The 13109-nt window shown below is 45.4% G+C and overlaps 1 protein-coding gene across 1 annotated transcript; it reads left to right on the top strand.

Annotated features, from left to right (window-relative positions):
* The first annotated feature begins 263 nt into the window (after positions 1–263).
* On the top strand, positions 264–1835 carry LOC148476896 (E3 ubiquitin/ISG15 ligase TRIM25-like). Its single transcript, XM_088457523.1, has one exon. The coding sequence runs from the start codon at positions 264–266 to the stop codon at positions 1833–1835; it is 1572 nt and encodes a 523-aa protein (XP_088313649.1).
* Positions 1836–13109: the final 11274 nt, after the last annotated feature.

Genomic DNA, 13109 nt, shown 5'->3' with positions numbered 1-13109 from the left:
GCGATTTCCTGACAAGATCCCGATGATATATTGTGGATTATTTGATAGGTTATCAAATTGGGGAATCGGCAGAGGTGGGTTCCCCCGACAGCTCATATCTGTAAGAGTTACCCGACAGTTATATCTGTAAAAATTAAAATTTTGGGTGTTGTTACTTTAATATAGTGAACTCCACCCACTAGTATAGTATAGCTAAAGCTTTGTGTTGTGCAATGATTTAGAGCTTGCCTGTGAGGACACTTTCACTTTCATTTAATGTCAGAATGGCGTCTGCAGACCTGAGAGAGGAGCTGAGCTGCTCCATCTGCCTGAGCACTTATACAGACCCTGTATCCCTGAGATGTGGGCACAACTACTGCCGGCTCTGTATTGTGAGTGTGCTGGATACACAGGAGGGGGCTGGGGGCTATTCCTGCCCGGAATGCAGAGCACCGTATCAGGAACGCCCAGCACTGGAGAAGAACAGGAAGCTGAGTAACATTGTAGAGACACTCCATCCAACTCACTCTGTTCCGTCTAAGGAGGAGGTTAAGATCTTCTGTTTGTACTGTGTTGATTCTCCTGTCCTGGCTGTTAAAACCTGTCTTCAGTGTGAGACCTCCCTGTGCGACACTCACCTCCAGGTGCACAACAGGGCATTGAATCACTTTTTAACGGAGCCTACCGCATCCCTGGAGCATAGAAAATGTTCTATACACAAGGAGCGTCTGCAGTATTACTGCTCTGAGGACACCGTCTGTGTGTGTGAGACGTGCTGCCTGGCTGGCGATCACAGGGAATGTAACGTCCAGACAATAAAGGAAGCTTTTCAGAAGAAAAAGGAAGAGTTTACAAAAGTTTATCTAAGACACTTCTCCAAGCAAAACACCATTCAGACAAAATTTAATAAACTGAAAACGTACAAGAGAAAAGTGCAAAAAGATTCAGCTGCTGCCAAGAAAAAAATAAACCTCTTGTTTAATCACATTAATAAGGAGGCAAGAAACCTGCAAAAAGAGTGTATACATTTTATAACCAGCCAGGAACAGACAATTTATCGCCCGATGCAGCGGCTGGAAGCGCGGAATAAAGAGTTGGTGGGGAGGATGGGTGACATTGAGAAACTGTACAACATGAAGGATCCATTAACGGTCTTACAAGACCGAGTGATTGACAGAAGTGACTCCGGAGAGGATGATAAACATGATCGGAGCTTGGACAGGATACTCTCTACCTCAGTGTCCCGTGACGAAGACATTATTTTAATGAGCGCATGCCATCGATTATTTAATATCATGACTAAGGATGTTATGAGAACATACAATGTACCTGAAAGTTCCCTAATACAGCTAAATGAGGACACTGCCGGTAATAAGGTAGCTGTATCAGAAGGTGGGAGAACTATATCCTGGACTGAAATAAACCAGAATCATCCAGAAAACCTGGAGAGTTTCAATGATTGCCCTCAGGTTTTAAGTAAATACTCATTTTCCTCAGGGCGATATATCTGGACGGTAGAGACAAGTGAATCTGGGCAGTGGGGGGTTGGAGCCGCCTATGCCAGTATAGAAAGACAAGGAGGTGCGTCTCTCATTGGAAGTAGCTGCAAGTCTTGGTGTGTAATGAGAAATAAAGACTGTATTACCGCTGTACATGACAAGGTGGAAACAGAATTATACCCAAAATCTCCACTTCAGAACTTAATAATATACCTGGACTATGAGGCCGGGCGCCTGTCCTTCTATCAGCTGTGTGACCCCATCAGACACTTACACACCTTCTCCACCACCTTCACTGAGCCCCTGCATGCTGCCTTCTATGTGCGTAATGGTGCCTGGATAAAGATCAACGGCTAGAAATGTAGACCCCTGCCATGGAAAGACACCTAGAGGAATTTATTATACATCATAATAATAATAATCTTGTAAATATAGCGCTGATCTTAATGCAATGACACTGACTCTTCCTATGGACTCCAGTTTGTATCCTCGTGCCTTTGGATCAATCACTTTGTCGCTCTGTGTCCCAGCCATCGCTTGGAGATGAGATCAGCTCTTCTTATGCAGTGAACTAGAGCCAGGTCGCATCGATTCACACTGCACCGCGAGGCGGGTTGAACACGTGTCCATCCCTGCTCGTTACCCGGGTTGAAATAACCAGTCTATTTCAACCGGGCCCTTTCACTCTGAGCAATATCCCGGGTTGCTGCACGTTCACGTGAATTATTGGCTGGCAGTGTGATAGGTACAGGGATACCGTGACCTTATCTGGGTACAGCCAGTCATATTCTCTATAAGAAAAACATGTATGGACTCTATAAATAACCCCTAAATCATGTGTATATGGATAATGTCTCACATTTTGGATATATTGTCATGATCATTTCCCCCGGGGAGGTATCGGAAGGAAGGAATATTGGGGTTGGGTGGGATATTTGTATCTCAGTTTTAATGTTTTAGGAATCAATCTTAAAAATGTTTTTAAAAAAGCTCTACCAAGACCCATCCTGGCATTTCAGATGCCGATCAGCAATTTCTGCAGCTCTTTATGTGACCTCAACTGGTTTACCACAATCTCTCCGGATTTCTTCTGACTTTTTGCATCCAGATAATTACATGTGTCAGGAAATGTTCCAATGTCTAGATGGCTGAAAAGTTATGTCATACATGTGCGTTATTGTTGTGATTATATAAATGATCTGGTCTGATTTTTTTTTACATACTTGTCTATCCAGATATTCAATAAATGTTATTATGATTGATGTCATGTCTCGTGTCCATTACTGTTGGTAAATTACCAGTATTGTAATTAGAATGGAGTCCAGTAATAGCCACATCACTCCCAGGACACCTAGCGGTGACTAAGGAGTCTATGTACTAAGCAGTGATAAGAGACAGAGTGAAAAGTGATAAGAAAGTGATAAGGTGCCAGCCAATCAGCTCCCAACTGTCATCTCACAGGCTGTGTTTGAAATATGACAGTTGGGAGCTGATTGGCTGGCACCTTATCACAGACTTATCACTTTTCACTCTGTCTCCTAACACTGCTTAGTACATAGACCCCTGAGACTGTCTTCTTTTACCTCTACCTCCCAACTGTCCTGGTTTAGGTAAGACAGTTCCAATATGAATGGACTGTCGTGACTCCCGGCACATTGGGAGGGGATGTAGTTATGATCCCAGTGGTCAGCATCCCGACCTCTGCCATCCCAACAGATTGTATTGTGGTTAGCGGGAGGGGGAGGGGTTAGAGTTCTACACTAGAGCATACTGGCCAACTCTCCCTCATTATCAAGGAGACTCCCTGAAATAGCAGCAATCTCCCTGTCTCCCTGAAGAGTCTAGTAATCTCCCTGATTGCACCTTACCCCTATTATGAAGCTGTTTTATTTAAAAAAAAAAAAACCAGATATATACATTGAAATGGGATCATTAGTATAATTTCCCTGCATTGAATATAAGGCACAATGATCCCTATGGCTGAGCATTTTCTGAAAAGTATCAGTCTGTTCATCAACAAATAGATCTTACTGACTGCTTTTGGGGCTCATTTACATTTGGATGTAAGTCAGGTTTGTGACACGCCCCTCAGATGTAGCAGTATACGCCCATCACATGTATGACACGCCTCTCAGATGTAGCAGTACACACCCATCACATGTATGACACGCCCCTCAGATGTAGCAGTACACACCCATCACATGTATGACACGCCCCTCAGATGTAGCAGTACACACCCATCACATGTATGACACGCCCCTCAGATGTAGCAGTACACACCCATCACATATGACACACCTCTCAGATGTAGCAGTACACGCCCACTTTACCGCCGTGCTCATATGTGTTGCTTTCACACTCTCCCTGAACTAGAGTGAGGGTGAGGCTGCAGGGGAAAGGGGGGGGGAGGGTCAGATTAGGCTGCAGAGAGGGTTAGGGGTAGGGTTAGCCTACTTACCGGTAGGTGGTATTGTAATCCAGTCGTGATGCCGGCGTCGAGATTCTGAGTGCTAGCATCCCATACCCAACCCCAATGGGAGGTATATTGCAGCCCATCACGATCAGTGTGGATAATTCCGTGGTATGCAGGTACAACACGCACCTCGCACTGGTGTTCACGACAATACACGGTGAGGCTGGAGAATAGGCTGCGTAACGCTCCGGGAGCAGTAGATACGCCCTCGCAACGTGTGAGCATGCCTGAAATGCTGCGTTAACATGCCCCCTGCATAATACTCATTTTTTGGCTGGGCAATGCTGGGAGGTACATTTTAATGAAGGTCTTAGTGTTTGCAATGAAGGGCTTATCTATGGGAAAGCTCATCGTCTGACTACCTGTTCAAGACACCAGCTGCCATGCCAATATGTTCTGGACTGGAGTGGACTCTGGAGGGAGCGTCCATTGAATGTTTTTTTTTTTTTGCTGTTCAGTGTGGTGCTGGGCTGGCTTGGGGTGGGGGTGGGGGTGTTATTTTTATATTATTCCTGCGGGTGGCTGGGGGCCTTGAAATTTTTTTTTTTCCCTGTGGGCCTGTGCTGGGCCAGGAATGTAATTCAACTCATTCCTGACTATCCCAGGATTGAAAAATATGAGGCAGGGCTGAATGACTGAGCAGGAGGTGGGGCTAAATGACTGAGCAGGAGGCAGGGCTGAATGACTGAGCAGGAGGTGGGGCTAAATGACTGAGCAGGAGGCAGACTGAATGATTAACTGAGCAGGAGGTGGGGCTAAATGACTAACCGAGCAGGAGGCAGGGCTGAATGACTAACCGAGCAGGAGGCAGGGCTGAATGACTGAGCAGGAGGTGGGGCTAAATGACTAACTGAGCAGGAGGCAGACTGAATGATTAACTGAGCAGGAGGTGGGGCTAAATGACTAACCAAGCAGGAGGTGGGGCTAAATGACTAACCAAGCAGGAGGTGGGGCTAAATGACTAACCGAGCAGGAGGTGGGCTGAATGACTGAGCAGGAGGTGGGGCTAAATGACTAACCGAGCAGGAGGTGGGGTTAAAGGGCCACTGCAGCCACCATGGATACAGGAAGAGAAGGACCTTCTGTGGCCTCCAGTATTCCACAGTCAGTGCTGGCCTGAAAAGGTATGAAGGTGGGGGGGACCCTAAGTGAATGTGTCACACTTACCTACACTCCCGGAAGGTGCACCCCCAAAAGAATGGGCAGATCTCCCAGATCCCACCCACTTCCTACCTAGTGAAGTGAGCAGCAATGGGAAATAATACTGGGAATCGCGACTCTGTAGGGAGAGGGCCCCAAAGTGGTAATTTACCATCCCTGTACTTACACGGCAGCTTGTGCAGAGGAGGGATATTTTCCGATCCCTCCCTGCTGTGTCCCCACTTCCCCCAGCTTCTCTTCCATGCCTCCTCCCTACACCCGCACCCATCTTAAATGGCTGAACCTGAACCAACTAGCTGAACTGGGTCAGGATGGATCTGCCCACACATGTGCTGTGCTCGCTCCGTCCACCCCTGGTGTGTGGTATGCAGAGTATGTCGCCTCTGCGCATACCTGGAACATGCACAGTGTGATCAGCGGCCGCGTTACTCTCCGGAGCTGCAGAGAGCCGGGTGGCGTGTAACACGCTGCCGAAAGCTGTCTCACTCTCTGCAACAATGGCAGCTTTTCGGAAGTGATGCGGTTGCAGCTACGGGGTAATGAATAGCCCCGGGGTGGGATGTAGTAAGGTTGCGGTGACCATTCCGCCAGTCACCGCAACCTTAATAATCGCATATGTACTAACATATGCGATTAGTATTTCTAAGGACAGCTCTTGCGATAAGAGCTGCCCTTTGCGAAGCAGCCGATGCCAGGTGACGGGGTCTCTGTGGGACCCCGTCCCCTCCAAGCCCCGGGAGCCTCCTGCTGGTGACATGTGCAGGAAGCCCCGGTCTCCTCCTCCTCCCTGCACCTGGAAGAAGATTATGAGGAGGAGGAGACGGAGGACCCAGGAGGAGTACGGGCCGGAGACAATGGAGTGCAGGTGAGTAGGGGCCAGCGCTGGGCGACGGCGAGGCGGCGGGTGCGGAGTCCGGTAAGAAGCCTATAGGCTTCTATAGGGTAATGACAGGTTTTCTGGTGTTACCCTCCGCGCCGAAAAAAGGGTGGACGGGCCTTAGTACATATGGAAATGCGGTAAAAACACAGAAAACTGGGTTTTTACCGCATTTTTCCTTTAGTACATCCCACCCCCGGTATTTCAAGTGGACTCGCTGATTATTACAGCGAGATGAAACCTTAAGTTAACACTTGGCAATATTTTTTAACATGCTGAATATGCCCCTGTGTATCTCTGTGAGTTCCAGACGCTCTGTCAGTCTGTGTATGTGTTAGATACTGTGGGGCTTATTCAGTCAGCTGTAAGGGTAAGTTGCGGCTTTTTATGGCATTTGTTAGTGCACATGTGCGTCTTTTTTCAGTTGTACGGTTGACTTGCAACTGGTTATAACTAGGGGTGCGGGCCGGAGGCTGGAATGGGCATGTAGTCGGGGCATGCAGTTGGAAGAAGAGTACAGTAAAGGCACATTCTGCATGCGCACTCGCAAATTGCGGTTGAAACTGCCAGTAATAAGTTGCAAAATAAGTCACTTGGGGGAGGTTCCTCAACCCTGGTGTCAGTGTAACACTGGTGCATTCCAATGCATTAAAACTGCAGGACCAGGGCTTAAGGTTTTCAACACTGCAAGAAATACGCGTTTTACAGAAATAAAGGCTGATTCATGCACAGTTGAGAAAGAGGAAGCCTGCACCTTATTTTCATTATTGAAGCAAAGCAATAAAAATGCAAAGTACAAAGTACACAGTAAAGCAATAAGAATACAAAGTACACAGTAAAGCCATAAACATGGACATAAATGTATAATACATGATCACAGGAAGGTTAGCCATAAAATTACAGAGGCATTAATTAAGGTAGAATATGAATAATATATTACTAGACAATATGTATAGAGAAAATCTTCTACAAGACATAACATAGAAATGCACAAAAGACTCCAAGGGAGGCGGATTTTATAGTAAAAAAAAAGATTAATAATAGAACAAACAGTACATAACATAGGAAACCCAGAGCAGAATCCTCAACAACCACCACTCATAACTCACGGAGGGTGAAATGGGTGGGTCGATTAGGTTGAATTAATGGAATATATGGCTTTAATCCCAAAGACCACAGCCTCTGTTGACATGGTGTACCCCCCTCTCGTTCGCTCCGAGCGATGTTTGCCTTACTGCGCATGCGTACGGATTGTTATACGCATGCGCGAACCAGTCAGTGCGGCCGAAATTCATGTGCTCGCAAAATAGCGAATGCCTGATAATTTGAGTGACAGGAGGAGGCGTATGTGGGTGGTAACTGGGGAAGGTGCTTGAAAACGGGGAGTGGAGATCCGATCGCAGGCGTGCTTAAAGGTCAAAACGGGCGTTTTATGGGTGTGCATAATTAAAACAGCAGCGTCATTGACCACGTCACTTGGTTGTTTTATAGCCAGAACTGCTCGCAAAATTGTGGTAGCAAAAACCAACCACAAGAATAGCGAGCAGCTCATACCCAGGTCGATGTACTCGATTAATCTAATAAATAGCGGACATGAGGTCGGATGCGAGCGGCCAGGGGGCGTAGTTTCCCAAAAAACGACCGCAAGTTTTGTTCGCTCGTTCAGACCTAGAGGCGTGAACAGACCGCAAAGAGCGAACGGTTCATTTGAATAGCCACCCCTATTTTCTGGACGAGCGAGCGCTAATTGCGTCCGGCTCTGAATCAGGCCCTTAGTCACTTATTTAAAATTGTAGTTGGTTTAAAGTCACAGTTTAGTCTCTTTTTTTGCTTTGTTTTAGTAAAGTTTTAGTCAGTGGGCCTCAGTTTTTATTTTAGTCTAATTTTAGTCAATGTTTTAGTCATAATTTTTGCAAACAGTTTATTGATACTGTAATGGATTTTACTGAAGATCTTTTCTCTAGAGAACTTAGGCCCTCATTCAGAGCCGTTCGCTATTTGCGGTCGTTCGTTTAAAAACAAGGGGTGGCTATTCAAATGATCCGTACGCACATTGTAGTCTGTTCACACCTCTAAGTCTGAACGAGCGAGCAAAACATACGCTCGTTTATTTGTTAAAAACGCCCCCTGGCCGCTCGCATCCTACGTCATGTCCGCTATTTATTAGATTAATCGAGTACATCGACCAGCGTATGAACTGCTCGCTATTCTTGTGGTTGGTGTTTGCTACCACAAATTTGCGAGCAGTTCTGGCTCTAAAATAACCCAGTGACATGGTCAATGACGCTGCTGTTTTAAATATACACACCCATAAAACGCCCGTTTTGACCTTTAAGCACGCCTGCGTTCGGATCTCCACTCCCCATTTTCAAGCACCATCCCCTGTTACCACCCACATACGCCTCATTCTGTCACTCAAAATAGCAGGCACTCGCTATATAGCGTACAAACGATTTTCGGCCGCACTGACTGGTTCGCGCATGCGTACTAAAAACCGTACGCATGCGCAGATGTGCAAACATCGCTCGGAACGAGCGTACTGCCGCTACCGAGCGGCTCTGAATGAGGGCCTTAAATCATACCAGTAACTACAGTGTTTAGTCATCTAGGCTCAGTAGGCTGAGTGAGAATGTGTTATACAAATTAATGCCTTCATTTATTTTGTCAAGGATTTAAAATTTAGTCTTAGTCACTTATTTAAAATTGGACACAGATTTTGTTGTAATTTTCGTCATTAAAATGTTTAGATTTTTGTTATTGTTACAATTTAGTCTTAAAAGAAAAATGCTGTCAAGGATTACTTTTAAGGCCCGTACACACTGGACGATGTGTGTACGGGGTGATGTCGTCAGCAGCGGGCCCAGCAGGGGTGACGGCATTGTTAAGTGCATCCACACTTGCCAATGCCAGCCATGACGAACGACAGCGGGATATCGTTATCATCCCGCGGGAGCTCACATCGCACGTCGGTGAATGCAAACACACTGAACGATATGAACGATAAATCGTTGAACAATATCATTATCGTTCATGGTTATCGTCCAGTGTGTACACGGCCTTAAGGTGCCCACACACATAGCGATTTTTTTTGCCGATTTGGCCGCTTCCGACACATTTGAACGACAGATCGGGTAAAAAATGCCCAAATCGTGAGTCCCCACTCACGATCACGATGCGATGCGCGCCCCCGCAGGTCGCAGATCACATCGTCAGATCTGCCGTGCAGGACGGCAGATCTGACAATCTAGGACACAATGCACTGTGAATAAGTCTGGCTGCAGGAGATCGTATGAAGATTGGACAGCATATCGTGTGCTGAGCTGCCGGGGAGAATTTCAAGGGAAATCGGACACATAGTCGGATCGAAAGTATATCGGTATGTGTGTGGGCACTTTTAGTCACTATTTTCATCGGCAAGATTAAAGCTGCATACACACGCAACAATTTTGTTACCAACGATTTTATGATCGATTATCTGTCAGATTTTTTAAAGTGTAATGAACGATTTTTTTGAACTACAAACGATTTTTGCATATTCCCTTACTGAAAATCGTTCAGTTGACAAGTCTGACTGAACTACAAACGTGAACGCGCATGAACGATAATCATCGTTTGACTCAGAAAGTGAACGATTTTTTCAAACGATTACGTTAAACGATATTGTTTAACGATAATCGTTCAAAATATAATTGCGTGTGTATGCAGCTTAACAGTGCAACCAATCCAAATGAAATATAAATACATTTTTTTTTTGGATAAATGAAGTGATGGGGGGATACTCTGAATCCATACTTGAAGTATACTTACACGGGCAGCAGAAGAGATGGACAGGAGCAGCGTTCTGGGGTCAAAGGGACATAATTAACTAGATAGTGAAAGGCCTATCTCTAGACAGACATCCAAAAACTTTCGAAGCATGGAGCATGCCCAAAAGCATGAAGGAAGTCAGCTGGGGCTATGTGACACTTAGGACAAGCAGGGAAATATAACCTACCTAGTAAAAATCCCCTATAGAGTGAAAGATATGCCCTGTGGCAAATTTGGGGAACATTCCCGAATACAGAGCCGACGGGAAGGTGGTTATAGAGTAAGATAACTGTTTAAGGCAAAGAGAGGGAAAGTGTTCGAGCCATTGGGCAATGCCTGTCATAAGGTCTGAATGGTCCATGGGAACCCGCTGTCTACCCCGGGATGGCTCTCAGATACGGCAATCTGGATCAGCTGGTCGTGACAACGGCGCGCCTCGGTCACTTACCAAGATGCGCAAATTCCTCTGCCACCACAAAAGTGTTAACGGGCCCTTTGTGTTTCCCGAACAAATGATAAATAATTCACCTTCGGTTACACACAGGTATGTAACATGGGCCTCACAGGCTCGCCAGTTCAATAAGAAATCACGGAGAATACGCTAGATTAAATGTGTTTATTAGAAAAAATATTTTCAAGGCTTAGTTACAAAAAAATATGAATAAAATGACACACGGATTATATATGCTAATCATTTCAGAAATCACATAAGAGGGAAGAATCAGAGAATACAATCTTGCAAGTAAGACGTAAATCTCTGAGTGCAGGAGGATCACAGAAAGTTATTAGTACATCTCAGTCTAAAGATTTCTCCCCAGAAATGGACAAGCTGGGTAGGGAGAGTTGCACTCCCCCCCCCCCCCCCCCCACCATTCTGGTTAACTCTCCCAGTGCCAGCTGTTAATAAATTCTGTGACTTACACACATTCTTTCAAATGAAACAGGACAGTTTTTCACATTTTACTAAGCTAGCCAAAGGGCCCGATGCCTCATTTATCAACGAGTTTATAACTGAAAACTAGTGATAAATATCACGGTGTATGATAAATGGAGCTCCAGCCAATCAGCTCCCAACTGTCAACTGTTAGAAAAATGATAGTTGGGAGCTGATTGGCTGGAGCACCATTTATCATACACCGTGATATTTATCACTAGTTTTCAGTTATAAACTCGTTGATAAATGAGGTGTTAGAGAAGACACAGTTATATAACCATTCCTCAAATCTAGTGGCGTCGGGTGGTTCGTCCAGTGGTGAGAATATTCTTTTGAGCCTGGATGTTCATAGAGCCTTTGATATGGTTTTGCGGCCACACGGGTTTCATCGAATTGGTTTGTTATTTCTACCAAAATCCCCCTACTTATTTGCTAATCAATGCAATAGTAGGACCTCGTTTTTGTTTTTTTTTAGAGAGAGGGGCACTCGTCAGGGTTGTCCTTTATCCCCACTTTTGTTTAATTTAGCATTAGACCCCTTACTTAGAATTCTTCAAAACTGGCAATCTTTTCAAGGCATCAAAATAGGTCACCAGGAGATAAAAATCTCAGTATTCGCTGATGATATCCTCCTATACATTAGTAATCCCAAACAGTCCCTTTACCTTATATTAAACAGACTTGACCATTTTGGTTCAATATCTGGTCTTCATATTAATATGGATAAATCAGTGGTAATGTCACTTACGGGCACTATCAGATGTCCTAGATGGGCCTCCCAATTTTCTCTTCAATGGGCCGAACAACAGATCACTTATTTAGGAGTTATTTTACCTCGTAAGATAGCTGACCTATATAGGTTATATATAAAAAAGGCTATAACATCGTTAGCTAATGATATCAGAGGATGGGAACGCCTTCCACTATCTTTCCTAGGGAGAGCTAATCTTTTAAAAATGGTGGCAATTCCTCGTTTAACATACCCTTTACAATCACTACCGGTAGTCCTCACAAAAGCTGATCAACTTCAAATTTATGCATTAATTCGTAGATTTATTTGGAAAGGGGGCCGAGCCAGAATAGCCCTACGGAAACTGCACCAGCCAAAATCTAATGGGGGTATAAACTTCCCAAATATTGTAACATATAATTATGCGGCCCTTCTGCGCCACTTACGCGATTGGCTGCTTCGCACCTCAACTTATACCAATGTTTTATTACAATAAAACTTTTTTAGTAGATTGCGATTTCATGTGCTTTCTTCATCGACATGATCAAGAGATGCCGGAATTGATAAAAATGAACCCACTGTTGTGGACGATCAGAAAATTGTGGCACATTTTACGGCATAAAGCTGGTCTAAACGCATATCAGTCCCTCCACCTACCCCTGATCCGTAACCCCAACTTTCTTGACGGCATGGCTGCTCATCCCTTCACCATATGGCGACTGGCGGGCATTTTAAACATTAGATCTTTAGTTTCAAAAGACGAAAAACGCCTCCTAACATATACAGAAATTTAGACACGATTAACTCTTATCCTTTATCATTTATGCAGGTACGTTTTTACCTTACTCATGTTTGAAAGCATTTTTCTGGTAAAGACTGGAACAACCCGCTAGACACTCTTCTGACCTCTCCAGTGCCAACATGTAGAGCAATATCGATTCACTGCACTTTTTTGAGGGATATAATAGACCATACTACAATTTCTGGAGGCATGTCCAAGTGGTTAGTCCATTTCCCTACTTTAACGATACCACTACTGGAAAAAGCTTTGGTATTCTCTCGAAAAACTCTTCCGGCTAGCGTGTACACCGAACTTTTCTTAAATATATATCACATTACGTTTTTGTCCCCACTTAGGCACTTTCGAATGGGAACTTCTGAAAATCATTTTTGTCTGAGATGCCAACAGAATAGTGAAATATTTCTTTCAGAGCGCTCGTTCTGAATCAGGGCGGCATTTTTTTTTTTGAGCCGGCCTTCTGGCCGCTCGCTAACCTGTGGGTGACCACCCACAGCTTTAGCGAGTGGCCAGGTGATGGTCGCGATGGTCCCGACCATCGGGGCTTGTGACGAGACCCTTGTGGTATGGTCTCGTCTGCCGCAAGCCCCAGTGAGCTTCCGGCTCTAATAGAGCCGGAAGCTCACCACCGACATCACTGCTGATGTCAGTGGGGCCGCCCCCAAATGGCAGGTGTTCCTTCGGGAACGCCTCCGTTTGGCAAGCCACCCCCCCTGACTCGCCTACAAAATGGGGCGAGCTGTCAATCAAAATCGACAGCCGCCCCGTCTTGTAGTGAGCCCAGGAGCGACAGAGCTGCCGTCGCTCACTGGGGCTCGCGCATGCGCAGTGGGGGACCACCGCCCCGCTT

Source organism: Taudactylus pleione, unplaced genomic scaffold (assembly GCF_031769625.1).
Source record: "Taudactylus pleione unplaced genomic scaffold, aTauple2 ptg000762l, whole genome shotgun sequence".
In the NCBI taxonomy this organism is placed as follows: Eukaryota; Metazoa; Chordata; class Amphibia; order Anura; family Myobatrachidae; genus Taudactylus; species Taudactylus pleione.
This window is presented reverse-complemented; position numbering and strand designations above follow the sequence as displayed.

Bases quoted from the DNA above. Each gene is read 5' to 3' on its own strand.
- LOC148476896 (XM_088457523.1), top strand. From the start codon at position 264: ATGGCGTCTGCAGACCTGAGAGAGGAGCTGAGCTGCTCCATCTGCCTG.